General features: G+C 42.0%; 1 protein-coding gene across 1 annotated transcript in view; it reads left to right on the top strand.

Moving 5' to 3' along the window:
- Positions 1-1,029: 1,029 nt before the first annotated feature.
- The window catches only part of PPM1E (protein phosphatase, Mg2+/Mn2+ dependent 1E), a 59,756-nt gene continuing 33,041 nt past the window's right edge, over positions 1,030-27,744 (top strand). Inside the window, exon 1 of the mRNA XM_033077930.2 lies at positions 1,030-1,472. Coding sequence (XP_032933821.1) covers positions 1,063-1,472 — 410 coding nt within the window. The 5' untranslated portion in view covers positions 1,030-1,062. The remainder of the gene's footprint in view (positions 1,473-27,744) is intronic.

Genomic DNA, 27,744 nt, shown 5'->3' with positions numbered 1-27,744 from the left:
TATGGATCTGATAGCTCTGAAAATAGCATTCCAGCAGCAATGAATAAAACAAGTCGAAATGCCTTTCACAAATGAAAGACATTTATTAGACAGCAAGAGAATATTCACTACAGTTTGTCTCCCACTGACAGGTTGTCTTTTAAGTTTTGGTTGGTGCAGCATCTTCAGCTTGTCATGAATTCTCCTTTCCCAGAGCATGGAATGAGTGGATATTGTGTAATATGTAACTTATGATGGGATCATGGAATGGTTTGGGTTGGAAGGGAGCTTCAGGATCATCTATTCCAATCCTTGCCATGGGCAGGGAACCTCCCACTGAACCTGGGTGTTCAGAGCTCCATCCAACCCGGCCTTGGACACTGCCAGGGATGGGGCAGCTTCTGTGGGCAACCTCTGCCGGGGCCGCACCACCCTCACAGCGCACAATTCCTTCCCAACACCTCAACTAAACCTACCCTGTTCCTTCCTCAGGGCCGGTTCCCCTCACGAAAACCCGCTCCGGTGTCCAACCCGCTCTCCGAGGCTGCTCCTGGCCTCGGGCCGGGCCGCGGCTCGGCGGGACAGCGGCGTCCCCTCAGGGCGGGGGAGCCCCGGCCGGGCCCGGCCCCGCGCACCCTCCGGCAGCCGCGGAGGCGCCGGCGGCGGCGGCGGAAGCTCCAGGGAAGCCCCGAAAGAGGCAGGGATTAGGTAACAGGCGATGTGCGCTCAGGTTTCCTCCGGGTTCCTGTGAGGAACCTACGCGTCTGGCTGCCTTCGCATGACTCATCACAGCGGCGCGGCTGCCGCCGCTCCCGCTCCCCCGCCGCTGCCGCGGCCCGAGCCGCCCCCTCGGGCGGCCGCCGGACCCCGCCGGGCCCCCTCAGCGCCGCGCGCGCTCCCGACGCCCAGGCGCGCTCCCCCCCCTCACCCCCCGCGGCGTGCGCGGCCCCGCGGGCCCGGCTCGGGAGCGCGCGCGCAGGCGGCGGGAGGGAGGGAGGAGGAGGAGGAGGAGGAGGCGGCGGGCAGGGAGCTCTCTGCGGGCGCAGTGCTGATCCGCCGGCGGGCGGCCGGGAATGCGAAGCGATGGCCGCGGGCGGCTCGGGCAGCGGCGGCGGCGGCAGCGCGGAGGAGAAGACCTACCGCCGCTTCCTCGAGCTGTTCCTGGGCGAGTTCCGCGGGCCCTTCGGGGCAGAGCCGGAGCCCGAGCCGGAGCCCGAGCCCGAGCCGGAGCCGGAGCCGGCGGCCCCCCCTCCCGCTGCCGAAGCCGCGGGCGACGCTGACGAGGAGCCCGGGGCAGAGGGAGAAGCGGGAGCGGCCGCCGAGACGGAGGAGGGAGAAGGCGGCGAGGGCGAAGCCGGCGACCCTCAGCCGCCCGCCCCGCCGCCGCCGCCCCCGCCGCTGCCCTCGCTGCCCCGGCCGCTCTCGGAGTACATCACGGAGGAGGAGGTGGAGGGCGAGTGCCTGGACCTCTGCCTGCAGCAGCTCTACAAGTAGTGAGTGCCGGGCTGAAGGGAGCGGGGCAGGGCGCGGGGCTGAGGGACCCCCATTGTGGGGCTGAGGGGAACCCCAAGGTGAGACTGAGGGACTCCCCAGTGTGGGGCTGAAAGGACCCTCAGACGTGGGGCTGAGGACAGGAGGGATCCCTCGGGCAAAAGAGTTCAGGACTTCGGTGGTGCTGAGCACGCCGGGGTCACAGCGTCCTGCCCCGTGCGGCTGCCCCGAGGAATCCTCTCCCTCTGCTTCCCTTTGCTTCCCTTTGCTTCCCTGTGGCCGGGACAGGCGAAGGGGAGAGACAAGGGAGAGCCACGAGCATCCATCTGGAGAGCAGCTTGCTGGGGAGGGAGAGCGCTGGGGGAAATGTCTCACGCTCTGGTGCCAAAGCAAGGAGGGGGTTTTGTCTGTGCTTGATTGTGCTGGGGCTTGAAATTGAAATGTTCCCCCTGTGAGGGTTGGTAAATGGGGAAAGCTCTGCCAAGAAGGGGCAAGGAAAGAGAGGCGGTCCATCCCCTTCACCCTTCCAAAAAAGCCACCGCACATGGAGAAAAGCACACCGTGTATTCACAGCCCGGGGAGAAAAGAGGAGTAGAAAACCTTGGGAGAAAGCTATCCATAATGATGGGGATTTTTCTGCCGTCAGCTGGGGAAAGCCGGCTATACTCGGTTCTGTACGGAGGCAGTTTCCAGATCTGTGCTTTCTAAAGGCTGGTGCATAAAGAGGAAACAGATGGGATCTATTCCCAGTGTGGAAAGTCTGTGGACTGAAACCTAAAGATCAGTTACCAGTGCCTTGTATTGTGCTCAGCTCCGGCTTTGAAGGCTCGAAATAGAAATGGTGGTTAGTGACAATTCTTTAGGAACCTTTTTAAACTGGTGCCACAGGAGGAGACAAATGAAGCTGTGAAAATCTGCACAGCACACCGGGGAGATTTTCTGCCATTGAGCCGGTAATTGTAATGAGAGGTGTTACTCAGTCGCAGAAATAAATAAATAAAGAGAGAAAAGAACCGGGTTTTACAACTGCATGGTCTGTTTCTATCCAGTTCTCATCTGCCCTCTGCGTTTGTGGACGATAGGGACAAGACAATGATAGCTGCAGAGGACAAAGCTCTCCTATTCACACATGCTCGCCCTGCCACCTTTGGAAAGTCTCTGGAATACAGCAGCACATTCATGGATGTGGTAGGGAGCAGAGAGGCAAGTCCCTTCTACCTATTTAGGACGTGTTTTGTTGGGTTATTTTTAAACAGGCTTGTGAAATCCAAAGTCACGTTAGCGGCAATAAAGTTTTAGACGTGCAGATTCTCTGAAAGTATTATTTGAAGCATAGCTATGAAATGATTTTGAACTGGAATTCCACCCCCACCCCTTCTCTCTCTGCCTGTCCCCATACCCCAGATTCCCCAGTTTCATGGCTGAAATTAATAAGCCAAAATAAAAAAAAATAAATTAAAAAAAAAAGAGACCTTTTGTGAGGAATCTTTTTATAGAGACAGGTTGTGGCTCTTTGGTTTTTTCAGCCTTTAGTATAAACCTTTGGATGGCCACTGAATGAAGCATCCCCTGGCTTTGTTTGTGGTGAAATCAATGAAATCAATGCAGGCTTCCTTCTCTAGGCAAAAACCAAGGTTCACCTCAAAATCAAGGGAACAGGGGATTATGTTGCAAGAAAACAGTTTCCTAAAGGCTTAAATAAAACACTTTAAAGTATTACTAGTCAAATCTAACAACCCCTAAGACAGAGCTAAACTCAAATAGTTCTTGAATGATGGTGGAATCTGAGGTAAGTGCAAATATGCAAAAGTATTCTTCAGGTAAGGTACAGTCACAGAGAAACTTAAAATGTGACAAGAGTATAAAACAGGCAAAAGCAGAATTGTTTTCACCCTTTACAGCCAAGGGTTCAACTGCTCAGATGGTTCCAGAGGTGGGAAACTTGATGCATGTGAGTAAAGCTGCTCTTGTACCAAACAGAAATGAGAGAGTTAAAATAATTAAAAAAAAAAACAAAATAAAAACACATGAAAACTCATGTAAAAGGGAATATTTCCTTGGTTTGTCATTAGCAGGAGAGACTTTATTCTGCAACTATACATTAGTCAAATGACTGGTTTGCATTCTATGTAGCATGAAGATAAAACCCATTGCTGTGAAAAATCCAACAGCTGTTTTTCAGCTATTTTAAGCACAGAGCTTTAGACCTTTTTGAGGAAAGTAAGACCATTTCAGAAATGAGAGCATATTGCTAATCATGCCAAAATATAATGTTTTCCTACCACTGTGTAGATAAGCATCAGAGAGTTCTTATTTATGAGATTTTCCTGCTATTTTCCAAAAGACTCATATTCCCCTTTGAGGTTTCCTGTTCCTGATTTTTTTTTTTTTTGTTTTGTTTTGTTTGGGGTTGTTTTTTTTTCTTTTTCTAGAGGCAACATATGCTTGGAAAATTAGATTAATGTAATCTTTATATCTGTCTAAATGCCACCAAATGGGCACAGTGTGTTTTCTTAGTGACCCTCCACTGAATGAAACCCATCAATAGGAGGTACATTAGATGGAGAAAATAGTCAGAAGGGGATTGCCTTGGAACATTGGCTGATAACCACAAAATGAACTTTCAGCCTACAGCTAGACCAAATTAGCCAAGAGAAAAATACAGAATTTATGTAGTTTCTATGTAGAAACAAACATACTAAAGCCTTAACATGTTAAATATGAGAGCTCCTCACTCCTGCTGAATCAGACCTGATTTCTGACTCATGCTGAAGGAAGAAGTTTCTAACTTGATATAACAAAGTTACAAATCATGCTCTGGTCTCTTCCTCTTCCTCCTGATACTTTTATTAAACCTGAGGCATTTCAAAAGCTGGTTCCTGCCAAGACCTCCCAAAAACAAATCAGCAAAGTTCTGCTTGCCAAGAGAGGACACAGCCAGACTCTTACAACTTGTGTCACCAGGAAGAACAAATTTATCTCGCTGCTACACTTTTATTTTCCTGTGCAAATGAAACACTTTGAAAAATTCAACTGTGTATTCTTCTTGCTTTTCTTTTTTCTCCTTTGATGGGAACAGATATAGTTGGTATCATTTCTAAGTTCAGGTTTATTTTCAGTGATTTTGGAGGTACAACGTTTTTGCTTTCAAATGTTCATTTAGGAAGTCAAATTTCATTTGAACAAGCTTAGAAAGTAGCCCTGCTTCTCCAGTGTTGAGTTAGCAGAAGAGGGTAAGTAAAATAAAACTCAAATTTATTGTTACATCACTGTAAGCACTTAACTGAGTCCCTAGGACAACATGATTATTGTAAGGATTGCAAAAACCTTGCTTTGACTTGGAACATGAAAAGAAAAACTTCTAAGCACTGTCCTTTTACATTTCTTCCCAGAATACTGTGCAACATTCACAGAAAACTTAGATTCCAATAAAATGCAGTATTTGAAGTGAGTTCTTTTAATTGATTATTTCTTTCTCTTCAAGAGAGAAAATATTTTTTGCTTATGGATTTCCCACAGTCTTACTGCAAAAAAATCAAGAAATGCAGAGTAGGCTCACCCTTTTAACACTGGAGTTATCTAAAATGTGGGCAGTAAATGACAATGGAGGTTTTGCCCCCCAGGTTGCAATGTTAAGCTAAAAAACCTTCTTGTGGTAATTTTCCATGAGCAGAAATCCTTTTATTAATAAAATAAGCTCTTGAAAACTGTTCTTTCTGCTCTCTCCATCTCTGTTGAGTGGAGAGATGGAATTCTGTCCTTTAAATAGCAGATATAGATGTTTTTAACTTGCTCTCTAAACCCCTCCACATGAAAGCTGGCACTGCTGTCACTTTAAATTGAAATTCATATATAATGCTGGATGGGCTTTCTTAGCATCATATTTAATAGGCTGTGATGTTTTACTCCTTCATAATTTGTCTTTTATAATCAATTCTATTGATTGCAATCTCAAAGCCCTTTTAAGAAAAATAATTAACTACTTGCCATGTCTAATATTAATCACAAGGACCAACAAAAAAGTCATTGCATCCTTTTTAACAGGGTGCTTTTTCATCATCTTTTGTGAAGTTTTACAATAGAAATGATAATGTTGGCCTGTGCCCACAATGAATGACAGGAGGAGATATTGGCTGCACCTGGCTGGGCCATTTTCTATGGTTAATGAGATTGGATAGAGAACATTTAGACTCCACATTAGGGATATTTGGACTCCATATTAGGAATATTTAGACACCATGTTAGGAATATTTAGTCTAATCCAGGTTTGGATTAGATATGAGGAAGGAATGGTTCCCTGGGAGGGTGGCAGGGCTGGCACAGGGTGCTCACAGAAGCTGTGGCTGCCCCTGGATCCCTGGAAGTGTCCAAGGCCAGGCTGGAGCCATCTGGGACACTGGAAAATGTCCTGCCCATGGATGATCCTTCCAACCCAAACCACTCTGGCATTTCCCACCCCTGTGTCTGAGTTAAAGTCTCACCCTCCAGGTTGGCAATCCCTTCTGGGGTGGCTGTTGAGGGGCTGGGTGTGGCTGAGCATGCTGACATCACACCCAAGGGATTTGGGTGCTGCAAATCCTGGTGTTTCTCTGTGAAGGAATCCTAAATCATCCCACAGGAGGGTGAGCACAAAGAGCTTCAGTATTGCTGGTAGTGCCTTGTCACTATTCTAAAGAACCCTGGGTGCTGGTGATGTCACAGCACACACATTTCATCCCTTCAGCCTGGAAATCACTATCATCTACAAATAGGTGGTGTTTAGAAGGAAACATTTCCCAAACACAACTAATTCTCCACACATTGAGGGATTCTTGTTGTTTCTAAGGCATATTCAGCTCATCCTCCCACTCTTTTAAAAATACTGAAGGAAATCAAATATTTTGATACTCATTTTTTTGAAAAAAAAAAAGAATTTCAGCTCAAATGAGCTCTCTGAATTGCAGATTTCCATTTTGTAATGGTTAACATATAAGGTGACATTTCAATACTTCCTACTTTATGATTAAAAGGATGCTGAATTTTTCAAGCAAGAGGGTGACTATGCTTGGAAGTTGCTTTATATAGCATTAAAGAAATCATTCCTAGTGAACAGATTATGGAAATATATTCATTCCAGTGCTTTTATTTCAATGAACGTTGCTGGTAGTACAACACATTAAAAGGAATTAATGTTGTCAGGAGCTTCTCACACCAAGATTTCTCCTGACCCAAGAGCAATTTGCACAGATCCTGCTCCTCCTAAGTGAGGCTGTTTGCTTTTCAGTACAAACTGACTGAAGAATTAGATCTGTGCTAACACATTCTTTTTTTGGACCTTATACAACCACTCTTGAAACTAAAATCTTATTGGCCATGGAGTGGAACTACTTTTGACTCTGCCTTTTGGATGTGATGAGCTTCATCCCTCTGGAGAGTTCATTTGGTAATTCTTTCACGTTTTTATCCTTAAAATCCCTCACTGTAATTGCCTTCAACAGTGGCAGAGTATTTCTCCACCTGTTGTTTGAAGAATTCAGTTGTGGTTCTTTTCATAGAAGGTTAAATTTTCAGTTTGCTTTGCATTCTGTGAGCAGAAGTTCCAGTGCCTTGGCTGCCCTGTCGGTGATGTTTGCTCTCGTTCATTTTTGTTGTCTGGCTAAATTGCTTACATGATCATATTAAAAGCAAAAGCAACAGGGCATGCAGTACACAGATAATGAGAATACTATTTATTACTCTATTTGATACTCTGAAATATTCTCTGGCTGTTCCACACCATTTTCTTCCTTCCCATAGTTTGGTGCCTGCTCTTTTTTGGTTTGTTTTCTCCTCGCTGTCTAGGAAAGACATGTGAGAAATGAGATGGAATGGAGTTAGCAGTTTAAAACATTAGATGTTCTTTGAAGCATGCTGCAAGACTGTCTTATGCAATGCAATCACAATTATGTAATGCAAATGATTATAAAAATAAATGTGCCCTGGACAATATGTGTGTGTGACATGTTAGGAAGCCATGGCACTGCTAAATGGCCATTGCTGCAAGTTGTGCTTTAGGGCCTTCTGTTTGGCTTGGCTGAAATCTCAATTACCAACCAAATATTCCAGATTTTTGTTGTTATAACCCACTAGTGATTAGATAAAATGATTGCAGACTGTGGAGTTGTTTTACAGAAACATTTCTGCCATGCCTTTGTACTTCATTAGGAAGAAACAACATTACCCGCCTTTAATAAGACATTTTATAAAGAAGTAATCATCAGAGCCATAAATTAGGAGTGCGTGGGAAATAGCTGCCCTTGGGTACTTCTATAATTAATACAGAAGTTAAACAAGTTAACCAGATTGCAGGATTACCTCAGTTTATGTTTGTATTGGATGGAAAACAGCTGAGGGCAAGTAATGATTGAGTAACTGAGGCAGCATTTGAAGCTGTGCTGCTGCTCCCAGCTCTGAACTCTCTGTGCACTCTGGAGCTGCTGGGGTTTGGTGGCAGAGCAGCATCACAGAGTGGGCTGCTAAACTTTGATCATGGGAAAAGGAGTTTGGATGCACACAAACCTGAAGTGGGGAACTGTAATTACAAGAAAAGGAATATTTGATTAATTGGGTAAAATTGTGGGCAGCTCCTTCTTTTTCTCAGAGGACAGGATTTTGAAGCTATTTTTGCTGGCCTTTGATGATCCAGTAAAGCCTGGTAAATTGTACCTAACAATTTTTCAACTTTAGTTTCTTCTGCTCTTCCTTTACAGCAAAGAACTTGAGGACTTTCTCTGGTTTGAGAACATGATTTTTTCATAGGCTCTGTGCTTCCACACGGTGTAACTAAAAATAGAAGCAGCATTTAAAAATAGGCCCTTAGCATTTCAACTTCTTGGCACTGTCTGCAGGGCTGCTCCTTTCACCTCAGGCTGTGACCTTCTTACTGAGGTTCAGAGAGCTGAAATGAAGGTGGGAGTTGTTCCTCCTTAAAATTACAAACACTCTGCTCTGCATGTTACATTAATTAGCTGCCACAATCATCCCTTTCTTTTCAGTCCTAACTCCAAGTTCTGCAAGGCTGAAACCCCCATGCTCTGGTTGAGAATTCAACAGATTTTTGTTGTTTTCTTTCTCTCAACGAAATAAATATGAAAAATAAGATGTTTGGTTTGTTAGTTTGTAATAGATCACCTGAAAACTCAGGGAAATATTCAGTTCCTATTGGAACCTCTGGGCTCAACAGTGATAAATTATCTAAAATTCCAACCTGGATTAAAAGTAGGAATTCAGTAAGTTATAAACTAATTGTACACTCTTATACATAGCATGATATATATTTTAAACTAAATATTTTCCTATAAATGCTGTCATGCTGTTTGTCATCTTATTGCTGTGTTTGAGGAAATATGATTGAATTCATGTATTTATTTATAAAGTTCCCTGTCTAAAATGAGTTCATGCACTCAGCTCTCTTATTACCACTTCCTTCTGAAAAGCTGAGTAAAAACCTAAATATTTGGTGAGAAATCAGAAGCTCAGTGTTTCTGGGGATTAGAGGAGCAGCCCTGCTTGGGACAGATGCACCTTGTGCTCTCAGGGCATGGGGGTGTTGGGTTGGTGTGACATGAACTCAACCTCTCCTCTGCTTGGCACTCCAAAAAGTTCAAATTTTAAAACATCCAAAGGACCAGATTCTATAAGAAAATTAATTGATCCTAATCTGAAGTGAATAATTGGTGAAAGTGCCCCCAGCACCGATAAAACAGAAGTGTGAGCTTTTAACCTTTTACCTCAGTGGTACAAACTGTGTAAATCAATGGAAATAATTGTCTTCTCTATAAACACAGAGTGAGAGTCATCATGTGTAAAACTGGAGCCATTCCCTGTGGGAGGAGAGGGAAAAGCAGCTGCAGCTTCTGGGATGTGTGTCCAGGCTGGAGAGGAGCTGAGCCTGCATTGAGTGGCTGCTCCCCTTCCCCAGAGCACTGAGAAGCAATCTGAACTGCTTTAAACTTTCCTCAGTGCTGGCAACTTCTCTCAGCTGACCCAAATGATCACAGACAATGCTTCAAATCTCACTAATCACATTGGATACTAATTTTAGAGAAACATTTTTGGCTTTTAGATACTTTTGGTTTAGCACCCCACAATCCACATTCACTTTGTTTTCCTAAGTGCTGATGCTGTCCATGACATACAAAAAAGTCATCTCCACAAACATGAGCCAAGCCACAAAGTTCTAAATCTGGCTCTGGGGATTAGAGAAAAAATAGTTTATCCTACAAAATTACTAAATATCCTAAAAATATTTCTCTCCTCCCCCAAATTTTACAAACTCTTCCTGTGTCTTGGGTGAAAAGTGAAAAGGTTTGTCCATGGGGGAATATATAGAGTAGAATATAATAAATCTGACAAATACTTCTTAAACTCATCTCAGCTAGTTGAAAATTTAATGCAGAAAGCAATGAGCTCTAAATAGTCAGATTATCATTCTTTAAAAAAGCTCTTCTTCCATTTCTGTTAATGTAATTCCATATTAAATAGCTTTAAAAAATTACAAGATGTATTTTCATGTATTACAAAATAAATTATTTGCTTAATAAAAAGCTAGCTTTGCATTAAGATGTTTAAAACTATTCAATTTAATTTATTGCCTTTTAAAAACTGATGGAGTTGTGCAATTCCTGTTTCCAGGCTCTGTGCATCTTAACAGGAATAAAACCAAAGGTGGTAACAAATCTGGAATTTACACCTAGTGGGGAGGGTATCACTTTTTGTTTTTCTGAAGTAGAGATAACAAAGAACATCTGCTGAGGAAGTACAGAAAGAAGGAAAGCACTTGGAGGAAGTTCATGAAGAGGTGAAACCCAGCTCATTAAGGTAGTGTGAAATAATAAAGCAGAAAGAGGAAGAAAGAGTTAAATAACACCACAAACCTGAGTGACCCACCCATTCATTCTTTAGAGAATTGTCAGTCTGTGAAAGGGGTTTGCAAAATAGAGAAACTCCTCAACTTTTTAATCCTGGCCGAGTTCCTGAGCTGAAGTTGGTTACACAGGGCTGGGTTTGTACTCTGACATCCCTGCGAGGTACCGGGGCTGTTCCTTTAATTTAGAGAAGGATCTGCTGCTTTCTCATGCTCCTGCTTTCATGGGGGTTTCTATTAATATCCTGCTACCGGCTCCAGATGCTTTTCAGGGAGCTGGTTTAGGCTGCACTCAAAGGTTTTTTGGGAAAGACTGATAAAATAATTCAGCTGTCTCCTTTCGGTGCTGTACGAGGTGTGAGTGCTCGTTTTGCCTGTGGCTGTCTGGCAGACAGAACAGAAAACATTCAGAGGTGTTAAACCCTGGGAATGATCCTGGTAACAACAATAAACCTGGAGAGTTCCAGGGAAATGCCAAGCTCCACACTGTGTCTGGAGGTCAATCCACTTTTTTTACATGTCAAGGACTTCCAAGTTATGTCAAAGGATGTTTGGGCTAAATAAAAAAGCACAGGATATGACCCACAAAAATTGCTGTTTTTAAATCCAAGAATAAACTAACACATCCTCCAGTCTCATAAACCCTTATGTCTCAGAACTGAGTTAATTAATTTACTCTATATTTATCCTTTATTTTAAGGAAGATGATTTGTTTTACTTTTCTAGGAAAAAGAAGGAATAAATACATAAAGCAGGGCAGGAGGTTAGAAAAATTTATAGGGGGGAAAAAAGAGAAAGTCACTTTTGGCTTAAAAGTAAACATTGAAAAATTCTTCTCCACTTAAGAAAATCCTTTATGTTCTTGATCTTTTTAATAATAATTTAAAAACTAAAATTGTGAGAGTAATTAGACCTGAAACATTGGATCACCTCAAGCAATTAAAAGGAATTGCCAGGATGATCACTCCAGTTACCTTCAGTTCCTTCTCTGTGTTCAAAGCTCCCAGTAAAACACTGATTGCCCCTGATCACCCAATCCCTTCCAGTTCCAGGCTGGACAGCTTAAATCAATACAAACTGCAGCACTGCTTCCTCTGCACAGTGAAAAATTGGATATTCTGTTTGATTCCTTGGGGAAAACTGCACCTTTTACCCAACCACACTCCCTTGTTTATTCAATGATACAGCTGCAGGGCAGCAGCTGAAATATCCTAACTATGGATTCATAGAATTGTCATCTTTCTCAAGTTTCACCATTCTCTCTTGCCAGTGTGAAGTGTTTCTTCCATGACAAAGGAAGCCTAACAAGGTAAACAGATTCAAATTCATGTTCATCCAGTGTTTCTGTGGTCTAACCAGCTGTAGATGCTTTCATGTTTCCAGGAGTAGCTTGAAAAGACAAATCTATCATTCTCTACCAGTGCCTATTGTTGTTTCATACATGGGAAATAAGAATTCCTCATATTTTAGAAATCTCACACCAAACAGAAGAACACTGTTACCCCTGAATGTGCTGATGAACTTACACCAGTTTGGATGGGATTTGGAATGAGATTTGTTCTTTCTGACATCTAGGAGAAATTGGTAATTACTGGATTTGTTCCTCCTTTTTTATAAGGGAGCTGGTTCTGTGCTGGTTGCTGACAGAATGGAAGTGTGGAGTGATGTATTAACCTGAGAGCAAAATAAGGATTTTACAGTATTAAATATATTTATACAGTATATACACTATATAGTGCATAAAGTATATTTGTAACTCCCCCAGTTCCATGTTCCAGCCCACATGCTGGGATATCCTGCAGAAGAAAACATTCCACAAGTATTATTCTGCTCCACAGATTCATCTGTTCTTCTCCACCTCCTGGATCCAAAGATAGTTTACACATCTCCTTTGTGTCAACACAGTCGATTGTGTGAGGATAATGCCTCTCTGTATTTGTTTGCAAAAGTTTATTAATCATTTATTGCAACCATAATCTGAGAAAAACCAAAATATATGCATGATAAGGCAGGATTTTCAACCCAGATACAAGGCTGATTAATTTTGCTGACATTTTTACTGCTGCTCTCTGTGTGTAGTTATAAAACCATTGTAGTACTATCTGTGAAAAAGGAGAGACTACTACTGTGAGTATGAGTAGCAAATACAAGCTGCCAGTCTCACTTAGAGCAAGGGGAAGTGACATGATAAGGAAATTTTACACTCAAGTGTCTAAAATTGTTGCCCTCATCAAAACGTTGGTGGGAACAACAAACTGGGAAAGTTCCTGAAAAATGGCAGCATAAACAAAGCACTTTGGGAAGTGCTGCCCTTGATACCAGGCTTGAAAATATCATTCTGATTATTTTATCTCTGCAAAATATTGCCCATGGTGTTCAATAATAGGAAAAAAAAAAGCACACAAATGCACAGCCCTGTCTAGAACAGCTTTTATCTGTGGCCAACAAGCTTGCCCATGAGCCACCAGTAAGATCAAATGAGTTTTCTGAGTTCAAAATAACCTGAGTGGGAGCTTATTAAAAATACAGAATTGGTTAAATGACCTGGTAGTGTGTGTGTGTGCAAGGCCTTCTGGTGGGTTCTTTGTTCTAAATTAAGAATGCAGGAGAATTGTGATGTTTTGCTCTTCATTGTGTCTCAGAGAATTGCACAGGGACTGAAAGAAGCTGTCCATGCTCTAAGGTGATTTACAGTCAGAGGTGATGGCTTGGTCAGGATTGAGGCTTTACCCCCTGCAGGGAACAGACCTGTCCCAATGAAGTGTGTGAGGCACCTTATGGAATGTCCATTTATGTAAAAACCTGTGATAATCTGTGGGACTCTAAACCCATTTACTGTTCTTTAGCTCCACCAGATTTGCTGCTGTGATAACTCTGAGCTGTCATCTCCCTGTTTCTGAAAAATACCTAAACCTAAAGAATCCAATCTGGCTGGTACTTAATCCTGAATGGCCACATTGGATATGGATTCTGCCTACCAGTTCTCTCCCTGTTTGTCTGGATAAGTTTCATTCAAGCCCTATTGATCACAATTAAGGGTTGAAATTAGAAATTGGCTTTCATTAGCTCAAGGCAAATTAATCTCAAGGCACTGGAGGAGGTTGTACTCACTTTCTGTTAGCAGAGTTGACAATCAGGTTCAGCTGGAATCCAAAAGTGCAGTGGGAAGGCTGTATCCCAATATCTTAATGTGACAGCTACCAAGGGAATTACTTTCAGAAGCAGAAGAAGGGAAACTGGAAACACTGAGGGGGTGGATGCAGACAGATATGACAGGATTCTAAGAACCTGGGATTCCTGACGGCGTAGGCCTTCAGAGCCCACCCACTGAGCTTTGGCAGGTAATAATCTAGGAAATTAGAATACATTTATTTTAAGAGAATCCGTTGAGATGTTTGATCCTGGATCTTCATTACACATACAGCAAGGCTTTTGCTGCTGGAGCTCTGTTATTTTCCTAATTATCTTAAAGGCAAGAAGAGATTTCAGAATGGATTTTGTAATGGTGTAGCATCCAGTGAAGTGAGCACAAGTCTGACCACATTCTGCAGAGCCTATCATCGTGATATTCCTGTAGGAAAAAAATGTTCACTCAACTTAGATGTGCCGCTCCTGAATGGAGCTGGCTGAGATCCTCGTGCTCTGTGTGTGGGTAATGATACTGCCAAAACCTGGCACGGGCAGGAATCACTGCAACTAAAGAGCTGGGATTTACACACCCCTCCCCAACTCCTCATTTCAACAGAGCAACCCTGTGCAAGTGATGGAATGAAATGTTTACGAACAGTGGAGTTGGTGTTGTGCTGCTCAGCTCCTTCCTCTGCCACCAACAGCTTTGTCCTGCAGCTCACCACATTAAGCACAGGGGTTGATCTGTGTGCTCCTACAAAAACCTTCCTTCTCCCCCCCCTCCCAGCCCCCTGAACATATTCTGAATCTGGAATATAAAGCAGTGTGTATGTAATTGGGGAAAGAAATGGAATATATTTCCTGGTGACAGGGGAGTTGAGGCTCTGCTGGGACAAACGGCAGAGCCTTTAATGAGCGTCACGGTGCAAGATTTAGTGGCATGGTGCAGGAATTCCTGTCAGAGTGGGGCTCTGATAGGACTTATCAAAGAGTGCATGCTACTTATCTATCTTAGGCAGGGAACTCTAACTCCCTTTAACTGTCAGCACATCTATAATCCTTCCAAGTCTGGAATTGTTGATAGAGTGCCAAATATCTTGGGTTATGGATTGCCAGAAAGAGGGAGATCTGTGTTTGTAATCTCAAACAAAGCAAATGTAGCTGTTTAATGAAATTCTGCTGAGCTTTTAATATGGCATGATATAAGCATGGCTTGTTGTGGGTTTTTCCAGTATTGTTTTGGAGATAAGACAGAGGGATTGGGATATAGAGAGATTTGGGGATTAGAGCTCCCTATCTACAGATACATGGCACAGGCAAACCCAGCCATTTATGTTGTTATTTTTGCATGATGGGAGTCTTAATATACACTCTGGAATGTTCTGGTCAATTAGTACCTTTGTGGCATTCTGAACATGGTGTTAAAAGACACTGGAGATGAGACAATGTTGTAGCATTCAGCAATGAAAAAATAACATCAAATAGGACAAAACAGCCTCTGCTGAATGGTGTAATCAGCAAGGAGGCTATTTTAATTCTAACTCTTCATGAATCAACATCTGTCTGCTTGCTGGTTTATCTTTAAAGGCATACACACACTGACGTGCAAGCACAGACTCTGGAAATAAATATATTTTAATTTAGGGCTGATTGAGGCTGTGGTTTCACTCCTGAAACCCAAGTCCTGTGCTAAATCTCAGCACAATTTCTGCCAGCTGCAGTACCAGGGTTTAGCTCAGGGTTCCTGCTCCCTTTCCCCAATCTAAAATTTCACACCACTGGCACTGCTGCTGCTGATTTACGTGACGGTGGCACACGAAGAACCACAACAACGTCACCAATTCCTGTCCTCTCAGTTCCCTGCCAAGTGAGGAGAAACTCCTCACTCAGCTCTCTTGAGCTGCTCCCATTATTTTGGAGATCCTTATGGAGGGGCACAGCACCTTCTGCCCTTCCCCTGCTGGAAGGTGTGGCTGTTAACAGGAATAATTCCAGCAGATGAGTAATTCTTGTTCCCTGATCTAAACAGAAAAACAAAACAAAAGGGTTATCAGGCATTGGCACAGGCTGCCCAGGGAAGTGGCTGAGTCACTGTCCCTGGAGGGATTTAAAAGCCATGGATGTGACACTTGGGGACATGGGTTAGTGGTGGCCTTGGCACTGGACTCAATCTTTAAAGTCTTTTCCAACCTAAATGATTCTGTTCCTTTTTTTCCCCCTTCATCGTTAACAAAGCCCTTGGGCAAACAGCTCCTACAAGCCCACATTTTTCTTCATTTCCTTTTCAACTCAAGGGTAATAGCAGTTAAATCTAGTAAAATAAATGTTGATTGATGGAGTTTATTCATCATGCCAGGCTAATGAGGCATCATAAATATATTTGTGAATGTGTAAAATCCATTGGGGGCAATGGCTCCAGTTGGATAAAAGATACAAAATCTTCTTGTTTCACTTGTCTTGGAGGGAGGAACCAGCTGAGCGTGTCACTGTTGATTCCAATTTTTTCAACCTTCACTGGTGCAAATAAGTTCTTTTTCAAAATTCTCCAGAGGAGAAACATGACAAAGCAAGCCTGTCTGGTTTTTGAGTTTATCCCCAGAGATGCAATCAAACAGCAGAATCAGATCCTGAATCTCAAGGAGGAAGGAAAATACATGAACATTTCCATTTTCCTTCTGCTGACATGTTTTGTTTACAGAGTCTTGGCTGACAGGACTTTTGTGGCTCATCAGTGTCCTTGTTTCATTAACTCATGTTTGCTACAGAGCTGGTTTCTGTTCTATAGGAAAAGAGAAGGGTTCCTATATATACATATCATAGTGTGTATTGAGAGTAAACCAGAGATCTTGACCTAAAAACATCGGAAAATCTGCAGTTAATGGTTTGAAAATGTCTGCCTGTGTTTAGAAATGTTTGTCATAATACAGGAAATTACAAAGGCAATTGGAAGGCTGGAATTCCTTTCACACTGGCTACTCGTTTGCATGTTAATGAGATACTTCTCATTAGTCTGAGAAATGCAGGTCAGAGAAGCCAGGCAATAGCTGATCATTTTGCTTCTCTCTACCCCTGTTCATCTCAGGAAATTTGGTTTGAGTCAGTGAATATGGACTGGCTGTTAATTATCAGTATTATTTGTGCAGAGAAGAGCAAATTAACTTCTTGCAAAAATACCTCACCACAGTGTCTGTGCCTTAAATCAGTGAAAGGTTTGTTATTTGTGTTGATATCTCACTGTGTTTTGCAAAGTTCAAGAGAATAATATTTCAATACCATATTCCTTTGGGGATGATGATTGTGCTAGTTAAAATTTCCTGTAAATTGAAATGTTACTTTTAAGGTCATTATTCTTCATGCATAAGAAAGGAAAGAACATGATGCATTTGTAATGGAACAGAGTATTGCTGTGGAAAATGTCAATTGTAAATTGTTCCTCTCGTGTATACAGAGGTTCTGATGTCAAAGGTAAATTTTCTGCTATTAAATTGAATTTCTTTAGCTCTAGAAAATGTTCTCAGACTCAGCCATTGTCTTCTGAGGATCAGCTTGTCTGATTTGGGACTCAGCTCTGAGAGCCTGACACTCACATTTATCATGAGCAGCAAAGCCAGAGCAAGTGGCAACATCCTGACTTGCCAGAGGAAATTCTCTTCCTGTCCTTCCTCTCCCATTCAGGTTTTCAATGACCTTCTGTCCTGGGAGAAGTGTGGAGATGCCTCCTGGCCCAGGCACAGAACAAACAGCTCCATGCAATGAACAGCAGCTCAGGGCTCTTCTTGTGCATTTAAGGCAGTTCAGTGATCATTTTCCATCAGCAAAAACTGGAACTGTATCTGTGTGGTTTGACCCTAATTTTCCTGGGATGTGACCATGGAACTGAGACATTCACCTTGAATTGTGCTCAGTTCTGTGCTGAGTGCCCTGGGTTGGCTTTGCCACCACCAGTGGGCTGCATGCCACAACATTCCTGACTGGAAAAGGCCCATGGCATTCCCACCCCCATTCCTGAGAGCCTGGACAGGAATTATTGCACTGGTGAAACACTGATTAAACCAGCAATTCATGTGATGGGCTGAGCACAGAGGAGGGAAACTGCATTTTAAGCTCTGAAAATGGCCTCAAGACTCAGGTAAATCTTTGTTTGTCAAGTTCAAACATTAGCTCCTCCATCCCAAAACTTGCTTCTGCCAAACCCCAATTAGCATTTTGTGAGGGGAAAGGTTGAATTTTGGCTTTGCCTTGTGAAGGCATGCAGGAGCACACAGCATATCCAGTATATTTACTTTTTAAACAGTATAAACTCTTAGCTCTTCCTCCAGGAGCAGATGTTCTATTCCTTGTGTGGGTTTTTATTGCCTTCTGTGTACTTTTTCTTGTTTGTCTGTGCTGGAAGGGGAAGTTGTAAGGAGAGAAGCTGGACTGAGATCCCAATCAGAGACAATATTCACTCAGGGTTTATAAAGCAGGATAACAACATCCCAGCTTCCAGTAACCACCACTCTATTGCCTTTATTTTCCTTTAGTGCAGAGTAAACTGCCTTTTTAATAGACCTATTCATTATAACTTAGAAGAATGCTTCTCCCAAGAGGCAATATTCTATTCAGAGCCCACTATTTTGTGTGTGAGTTTAGAGAGATTTCTTCCCCTCATGCATCCTTTTACATTAATCTACAGTGTGATTTTCCTGCCACTTTGTCACCCTCACCCAAGAGCCCGACATTGTTGCCACTAAGTTCATTCCATCCTGAGTAAATATAATATTAAGATATGTCACTTGAGAGAAGGTGTGCATAGCAAAATTAACTTTTAAATGCTTAACAGATCAAAATAATGAAAATAAATTGCTGCTGAGTTAAGTATAGGAGGAGGCCCATGAATTTTAAACAACTGGCCTCAATTATCCTTCCTCCTGTGGTGCTTCCATTCAGATAAGCCTGCAGCAAAGCACTTGGCCTAAAGATGTTCATATGCTGTGGTCTCTCCATGGAAACAGTCTTAAACCAGAGAAAACAATTCCATTTTTAAAAAGGCTGAATCTCCTTTCCAGTTGGCTCCTAAAATAACTTTGAGCTCAGCCTCACACGTGCTAACTGCAAGTTAGCTCTGCAAGGGCTGAGGGATGTTGTTAGAACCATTTTAAGGAGAAAGTTGGGGACACTGCTGTGACAATCACTTCAGCTGCCATGGCCTTAAAGAATGATCTGTTCCTTCCCCACTGCAGTTTAATGTGGTGGTCCCTCTGGAAAGCTGAGGATTATGAGCTTCCCTAAACTCATATTGTGGAATCCTGGCACCAGTTAACTGTTTGTGTTCTTTTCCAGAGGCAGAAATCACAGGTCAGGTTCTTTCTTTGAGCTCTTTCAGCAGCTGAAGGTGAATGACCTTGTCTGTGTTTCCCTCTTCTCTCCAGACAAATCCAAATTTCCTCAAACATGCAGGAATGGGAAAGAATCACCATTTTGGTTTAGCCATAATTAGCCTGAATATTAAACCCAACAGAGAGTTTCAGTATTTATTAAAATTAAATATGTTTTATTATCTCCCTTGGAACTGAATACTGATTCATTTTCCATCATTTTCCTCTCCATAGTTCTTGCACAGTAAATATACCTTAAGAGAAGGTTGTATTTAAGAAAATAACCCAAATTATTCTGACCATGTGTCAGGGATACCCAGCATGTCTGTATTTTATAGACATGACAGCTTGATCCAAAAGACATAAAAAAGCCATTCTTGTTTTGGTGATTTTGGGGAGGGAGTGCTGTGAACAACCTGGCTATTTTAGCAATACACTGGTGGCACACAAAGCCCCCACTGTTCACAGGGTTGGGAACTGGGACAAAAAGATAAGTCAAGACTTTCCTGACTGGATGCCAAATCCTTTGTGAACTGTCTGAAATGCCCAGATTATGTTGATTCCTTATCACCAGGAGAAACAACAAATGCTGCACAATTGCTTCACTCATATTGCCAGGACATCCTTTGGGTAAATTACATCTCCTTTTGGAATCCAGATTATTTTTATCCTCATTTTCAAGGTTCTATCTTATTTTAGTCCATTTGTTTGCTCTTTGTTGATGGTGTGAGCTGTGGCAGCTTCCTGCAGGCTGCTGTTCCCTGTGCAGCCATCAATCTGTTCACCTCTCAGACCCTCTGTGCCCATTATATCCTCTCTGATCTTGGATGATTCTGTTTTCCTCTCATCCTTCAGCTTTCCTCAAGATTAATGTTTCCATCAGCCTTCCACTGCTGACTCATTCCTGATCTCCTCACTGACCTGCTCCCACAAACTGGAATATGTCAACCTATGAAAATCATTTACTTGAGACAGAAAATGACCAAGAAAATGTATGGATAATTAGATAATCTTATCATTTTTCTTGCTGTTCTGTGCCTGTCAGGTGTCCTCCCCACAAAGCTTAAAGCTGCACCCTATTTTTACCTGCATTATTGCACATATCCAGCCATGGGCCTACAGAACTGAGGCTTCATTTGTGCTTTTTTTTTTTTTTTTTTTTTTTTTTTGGAGATTATTATCCTTTGCTCAGAAGCTGCACAGCTCCTTTTCCTCCTGACAACTCTGGACATTTTTCAAGTGCTTCTCATCCAAGAGTTTTCAAACTCATCATTCATCTCCATGACTATCCCTACTCTCATGGATTAAATTTTGCTTTGAGTTATTTCTTAGCATGGGGAAAAATGGGATTCTGGAGTTGATTGGTTTACCAAAGAAAACCTGTATTAAAGCTGAGCATAAGCCTGAGTTTTCTTAACTTCTATCCTGGCTGCTATAATTTCTTCCTATGCCAAGCTAAGACACAGCAAATAAAATTCCAAAGGGTTTCTTGGGCTTGGTTACACCAGTTTTAGCATCATCTTTGTCCTGGGGGAATATCATCTCTCTAGTCACTCAGAGATACTTGGAATCTTTCAGGAAAACTCAATCATGTTGCTTCCTGTTTTTCTTCCTTGACTTCTTTTGTGTTTCTGTAACCTGAGGGGGCTGGGTAAATCTGGAAATGATTGTCAGCCTGAAGGAAATGATTGTTGAAGGACTTGTTGGACCTGAAACCAGAGGGTTTGTGGTGAAGATGGAGCAGTTGATGCTTTGGTTGTGTTGCCCAGGTTGCTGGGGACCAAGCTGGGGTCAGGAATGCCAACCTGCCTTGGATGGTGGCAAAGGGACAGCAGGAGGAGGAAAATCATTTATCTTCATTGAGGTTTTTTCATCCTCTGAGGAGCAGGGTAATGATGGGAGGTGGCAGGCAGTGTGTTCAGTTTTGGAATGTTACTGGAGCTGCTGCTGGAGCCATCTGCAAAGAGATTGCAGTGTGCAGGAGATGAGGAGCCAGAGAGGGAATCAAGGCCCCAGAATGTCCTGCAGTGTCTCCATCCCAAATCCCCTGGGCTGTGAGTAGAGGAGGGGGGAGAGGAAACCTGTGCAGCTGGAGCTGCCCTTTGAATTGGTATTTCACTTCCCACACCAGTGCTTTTCACATGCCCTAAGATTTAAAACAAATTGGAAACATTTCAGAGCTGTGAGTATACACAGCCTAATCTGTTTAATTGCTGTCTGACAATATGAAATCAGTTCTGAATGTATACCATTCAGTAAAATAATAATTACCATAGCAACACACACTACATCTGAAACATAGCTCTTCCCTACAAAAACCCAAAAACAGAAAGCCTGAACTCTTCACACAGCTCTGAGAGCAATTAGTGAGGTTTCTTCTCCCCTTTCAAATCACTGTATTTGAGAGAGGCTGACAGATGTCGAAAGGTAAATAACAATCAAATGTTGTTTCTCCACTCCATCCTTAATTAGGGATAAATCAATGCATTGTATCTCTCATGGCAGAGATTGCAACTAATTCTGTACCCCAAAGTACAGACAGGGACACCATCCTGGGGCTTCTCCAGTCCTGCTCCCACTGACCCAAAGGAAAATTCATTTTTGGGACCTTTTCCCCAGGTTCTTTGTTGCAATTTTTCTGCTCCTGGCTCTGAACTGGCAGTGGAGGTGCTCACCAGGATGTTCAGTGGGAGTGTTCACTGCACATTAGAATTTGAAACTGTATTTCTGGAGATGCAGTGGCTCAAACAGAGAGGTGACAGTATTTTATTGGGGCACTTTCATCTTTTTGAATATATAAGACCTTGGCTTTGTGTGTGTTGCTGAAGAATATTGGAAAACAGGGTGGCTTTCTTTTTTACCTCACAAAATGAGGTAAAATGCTTCAGTTTGAAAAATCACAGTAATTTTCCTTTACCTGTTTTGTTTCTCTTACAAGAAAGTCCTACACTAGATCCTGCTAAGACCCATGTTTCTATTTTTGAGTTTTTCTAAAAGAATATTAAGGAGTTTGACAGGAACTTGGATGCAAAGCTGTTTGCCAAGTGGATGGAATCAAGAAACCAAAATTAATCCCAGTAATTTAGTGCAGTTCAATCTTTTTTTCTAAAACTACAGTGATAACATCTCTGTGAATATTTATTTATGTACAAATATATGTGCATGAAGAGCTCAATGATTTTTCTCAACTGGTGCCATCACTGTCAGCACAATTCAGATCCCTGAGTTCAGAGTTCCCAGCCACAAAATTCAGTGTAAGAAAGAATAAACTCCCAGTCTGAGGTGTGTGGTTTGTTCCTTTCTGTGGTTTAAAATGACAGCAGTGAGGATGAAGAGACTTTGCCCTGCAGGGAGTAAAAAGCTCCTGAGCTGGGTGAGTGATGGATGGCTGCAGAAAAAATGGTTTTCCTTCCAGAATGAATTTAGAAGTCATGGGTTCATAATGTGAACTCTGTGGTCTGCTGCCCTTGAGGGGTTTTTTTTGTGTGTGTGTGTGTTTTGTTTTGGTGAGGAAGAGAACCTGTTTTCAAAATTAGCTTATTTACAGAAGTGCTTATTGGATGTGTGCAGTTGATTTCCTGCCCATTATTCCATCAGCAGCAGGATTTACTCAGTAGGTGCAGGCAGGAGTTTGGTGCCAGAACCACTGAGGATTCACAACCCACCCCTTGAATATTGAGAATTGGTGACAAACTCTCTCTTGTCCTGCTGTTGATTTACAGAAGCAGGTGATCATTGCTACAAGTTAAAAAATAATTATTATTTTTTTTATTTCTCCAGCAGTGGAAAGGTGAGTTTGGGGTATTTGTGGGCACAGTGCAGGCACCTCTGTCCTTCTGTAGGGAAAGAGCCACTTTTGGGTGCTCCTCCCTGAAAGATCCATCCTGATCCTGGACTGACAAGATGCAGGGGAGCTGAGCAGTGCAGATTATCCAGGTACATAAGAGCATTATGCCATTAGCAGGACTGATTTGTGCCACTTCATTAAGCATTACCTAATGACAGAATGAGAATTTTAAAGCCAAAACTTGGTTATATCTGTGCACTTAATTACCATTATTTTTGGATACAACTTAGCACCTTGTCAGGAACTATATTTAAATTAACTTTTCATGTGCAAAGCACTATAGACTAAGAGATAATGGACATTTTTTGCATTTTATTCTGTATATTCAGAGTAGCTTCATATAAAATAACTGATATTTCCTAAGCAATTTATGTTCAGAGAACAGAATTATTTCTTTGGCTACCTGCTCAAAATGTATGAAATGCAAATACAAATGTGGGAGAGGAGCAGAGAATTATTTTTCTCCAGATAAATACAGAATCCTGTCCTTTTCCACCACTCTACTGATTACTTAAAACAGAATGTCTGAAGTTTTCTGCATTTTCAGCAAACTGCTTCTTCGTGGGTGTGAAAACAACACTTTGATAACTCCATCTGGGTTTTTATCCCTTGTCCTGTTTATTATTTTGTTGCAGTGGATTTCCAATTTTTTATCTATGTTTCTCAGGGGAGGAATTTGTAGTTTTCAGTTGCTTGGATGCACAGCATCAACAAAATCCTTTGGAAGGACTTTTTCCGGGAAGCAAGGACATGTTTATATTTGTACTTGAAATTGCTTTTTATTCACTTCTCTTCTTCCTAGCTTGTGCTTTCTGGATTTCCATAACAACACAAAAATTCTTTCTATAGTGCCTTAGTATTCTTATTTTGTTTCCCCTCTCTCTCCCTTTTTTTTTTTTTTTTCTGGATTCATCTCAAAATGAGCATAAATTGGAACAAAGAGTGGGAAGAACTTTTAGTAAGGAATTCATAGGTCAGGATTGCTTCCTGTGATCAAATATGTTTTTTTCCAGGGAACATGCCTGCAATCCTCACATTTTCCACGTGTTTTTTCCCCTATTATTCCACAGAAATATATCATAGCAACCCAATCTCCAGCCAGGAGATCTGGGAAGAGCTTCCAGCACCTCTGGGAGCTGTGGCAGGAGGGGATGGCTCAGGACACACCCAGGAGGTTCAGGAACATCTCAGATCCTTCCCAGGCCTTGGAATCAGTGCTGGCTGCACCTTTTGGCAATGCCTGCTGATTAAAAAGGCTTAATTTTATTATTTTTAACCACTCTTGTCAGTTTGAAAGCATTAATTGAATTTTGTCTGTGTGTTTGTATCTCCAGAGAGATTATTTGTGACGTGAAGGATGGAACACTGAGAAATTTCATGGCTTTCCACTGATTTCTTTTTCCCCCAAGCTATCCTCTATCCTCTATTGTTATTTCTGCTTTAAATTGCTTTAAACCCTAGATTTCTTAAACAGCATTAAATTTATGGAGCAACTTTTGATTTCAGCTGAAGGATCCCACAGTAATTGGGAACAGACAGCAATGTCATCTTGAAGTCACTAGGTTAGAATTTTTTCCTTTGGTTTGATATTAAATAATTCATCTGGAAAAAATGATAGTAAAGAGATTTAGCAATGTTTTTGTGTTACTTTGATCCTGTTGTTTAAAGGTAACTTTTCAGAATTTCAGCACATGGGGGATCAGTGTCACTCGTGTGTTTTGAATGCTGATGGTCTGGAAATGAGGTAAATTCAAGTGGTTTTTAAAGTGTTGAGGCCCAACTCAAGGTCAGTCACTGTTGGCAGAAATCCTGTCAGCAATTCAAGCCCTCACAGGAAAGAATTCCTTCCCAACATCCATTCTAAACCTCTCTCTCCCTTTTCTAACATATATATTTTTCCTTAGGCTTATGCATAAGGTTTGGACTTTTAAAACATTCATAAAATGGCCAAAAAAACCAAAGATATTTATAGTTCCTGAAGGAGTTTTGTATTTGTGGGCACAAACTCTAATAGCTGAGCAGATGGCAGCACCTGCAGGGTTACAGATGTTTGCATCCCTTGGTGCAAAACCCAAGTCCTGCTGTGTTTCCAAAGATTGATTGCTGAGAGTTTCTTCCAAAACCCATCACAACAGCCTCAGTAAATATAAATAGCTGACAGAAAAGGCCACATTTTTGGAAGGTTATCCAAGATGTGTGTGGAGGTTTCTTCAAAGAAAGCTCAGTTCATTTTCTCTCTGTTTTGTGTGTTAAATCTGCAAACCACACTGCTGAAGTGTGAGTGGATTGAAGTAATTTGCTTTACAAGATGTGTTAAAAGGTTTTGCTGCATATAGATCTTCCTGCACGTGGTGTTAAAATGTCTCCTTCAGTTCCTCAAAATTCAGTGGGATTGTTATCAGACTTCTCCACCAGGCTTTGGCTCTGATCATCAACCCTTACTCCATTTTATTTTCCACTTTCACTAGGTTCATTAAGTATCTGGAGATGAGGATTGAAAAGATGGGTTGGAGGTCACATCATCCTCACCAATTTGTAATTATGTCCCTATTATCTCTAAAATCAAGACTGATCTTATTAAGTAAAGAGATTTCCCTCCCACTCCCTTGGGCATGCTGACCTGATTAACCAAGGTCATTCTCCAATTCTTTAAGTTGCTTGAACTACTTGTTTTTTTTGCCATATCCTAACAAATAAGTTGCTTTCCACTCCATGCCCATCCTGTCACATCCCTGCACCTTGCTGGGTCTGTTGGCCTCACATCTTGAAGATCAACAGAGTAATCAATTAATAAGTGGAATTTCAAATGAGCCTTCACATGGATCATGAATTCTGGGACAGAATTTGTCCTGGCTGCATTCCAAAGCTGTTTTATTCTCTGGGTTATTTTCTTTATTCCCTTACTAACAGCAGCAAAGCATCCAGGTGCTCCTCAGCCTGGCAGAGTTCAGATATTAAATTTCAATTGTTTCATATCCCTGCTCTTAATCTTTTTTTGGGGGGAGGTTGGTTTGTTCTTTTAGAAAATTGTTGAAAAACTACTGCCTTGGGCCTTTTAGTGCCTGCTTTCTGTGCTGCTTCCTGCATTGTGGATAAACCTGCATGGAAATGACTCCCAAGCTCAGCCCTGTGTCCAATCCTCCAGCACAGTTTAAACACAGACTCCAGTGGGCCTGAACAAAAGGTCACACTTCAAAGCTGGAATTGCTGTCCGAGGGAAGAGCAGCAGCACCGAGCCTGTTCTTTGATATTTACTGGGTAATTGAACAGTTCTCCTCTCTTCAGGAAGCTCTGCAATAAATTCAGCTTAGAAAGAGTCAACAAAACTATTGTCTGCCACTGGGCTGTAAATCTCCTTGACATCCAAGTCATGCTCAGGACTTTTGCAGTAGGAACTGGTACATGTTAATGTGGTGAGCAATCAGCTGGAAACAAATTATTGAGAAAACTTTTCAGACTGGTTTTGCCTTTTGTGTTACAAACTGTTGCCTTTAAACTGTAGGCGTCTGTCTGAGCACGAAGTGTCCTGGGGTGAAGCGCTGGCAATTTACCTGTCTCTGCATGAAATTGGTAATTATTGATCAGCACATGCAAGAGGAACACTTCTGGGCTGCTTTAGAAACCGTGTAGGTGTTGAATGCATTTACAGTAATTATGTATTTACAGCTAAAATCAGAAAGAAAAAAAAAAGATACAGGGCCCTGCTCACAAAATGTCATGCCCTCCTCTCTTTTGTATGAAAAATAAAGCAAATATTCTCCAAATCCCCATGGCCCAGGCATAGGTGCAGCTCCTGCTCTGTATAATGCATATATTGTGTGTTACCAATCCCCCAGCAGAGTGTCAGTACTATTCCTGTTTGTGATTCCAGTTCCTCACTAACAGATCTTTTTGGGAACAGCAGGAGGGGATTTCTCAGGAATCCACGCAGCCTTTTGTGGCTCCTTGCACTCAGAAAGGCTCTGCACCACTGGAGGCTGTGCCTGGGGGTGCAGGGATGCAGCTTCCAGCAGCTTCTCCCCACACATGGCAGCAGAGCTTTGTAATCAGCATTAGGGTATCACTCATTCTTCCCTAATCCTCCAACAATTCACTCCAGGGATTCATGCTAATGATCCTGTATTCTAAATTACGTGCAATAATAAGAATAATAGTAATAAATACATCCTGCACAACATCAAGTGGAGTTTTAAAACAAAATGACCTTCTCTCAATGCCAGTTTGGGTGTTCCCTGGTTGTCTGACCTCCAAATTTCTCTTTCCAGCCTTACAGATATCAATAATTTGGGGGCAAGATCACACAAAGCCTGACCCTGCAAGGTGCTGAGAGAGCTCAGTCATTTATGGAGAAATCTCCATGTTCATCCCTGACTTGATTTGTTCTTTTTGCTGTATGAGAACATTTTCTAGAGAAGGATGAGGAAGGCTGGCTGTTCCATTTTCAGTGCATTTGGGTAGCTCAGAATGCTGGATGTTCCCAGGTGCCTGACACACCTTGTTCTACAGGAAATTGCAAGTCAGACTCTTGCTCTTTTGTACTGGTAAATTGAAGACAAATTTGAAGTACAAAGGTGGCATCTCCTGCCATCAAAGATCTCTTTTTTAAAGACTTGTTGTGCCCTTGTTGTTCCAGTGTTGAATCTGGGAGGAGAAGCTCTCTGTGCATGGGGGGACTGTGAGACTCTCACTACTTTTAATCAAGTTGTTGCTTAATTTACAATTTTGCCTTGTAATACATGTTTTATACCAGATTATTCAGCTACTGAGCCTGCTGGGCTCTGACATTTGTCATTATGTTAAAAGCTTGTTCAAAGGCAGCAAATAAAACACTTTTTCATCTAAGTGAAATTCAGACAGACAAATCCAGCTGTTGCCTGTAAAAATAGCTACAGATGTCCTCAACAGAAAAAAGGTTTTCATGCGTTGTTATAGCAACAGAAATTCAGGAGAACTTTAAGATTACATATTGGCTATTTTTTTTTTTTTCAAAACTCCCATTAAAAATACCCATTGCAAATAATTTGCTCTTTAAAGAACCACTCAGATTGAATAGGAAG

The sequence above is a fragment of the Catharus ustulatus genome, chromosome 22 (genome assembly GCF_009819885.2).
Source record: "Catharus ustulatus isolate bCatUst1 chromosome 22, bCatUst1.pri.v2, whole genome shotgun sequence".
Taxonomy (NCBI): Eukaryota; Metazoa; Chordata; class Aves; order Passeriformes; family Turdidae; genus Catharus; species Catharus ustulatus.
Note: the sequence above shows the minus strand (reverse complement) of the source record. Positions and strands in the feature narration are given on the sequence as shown.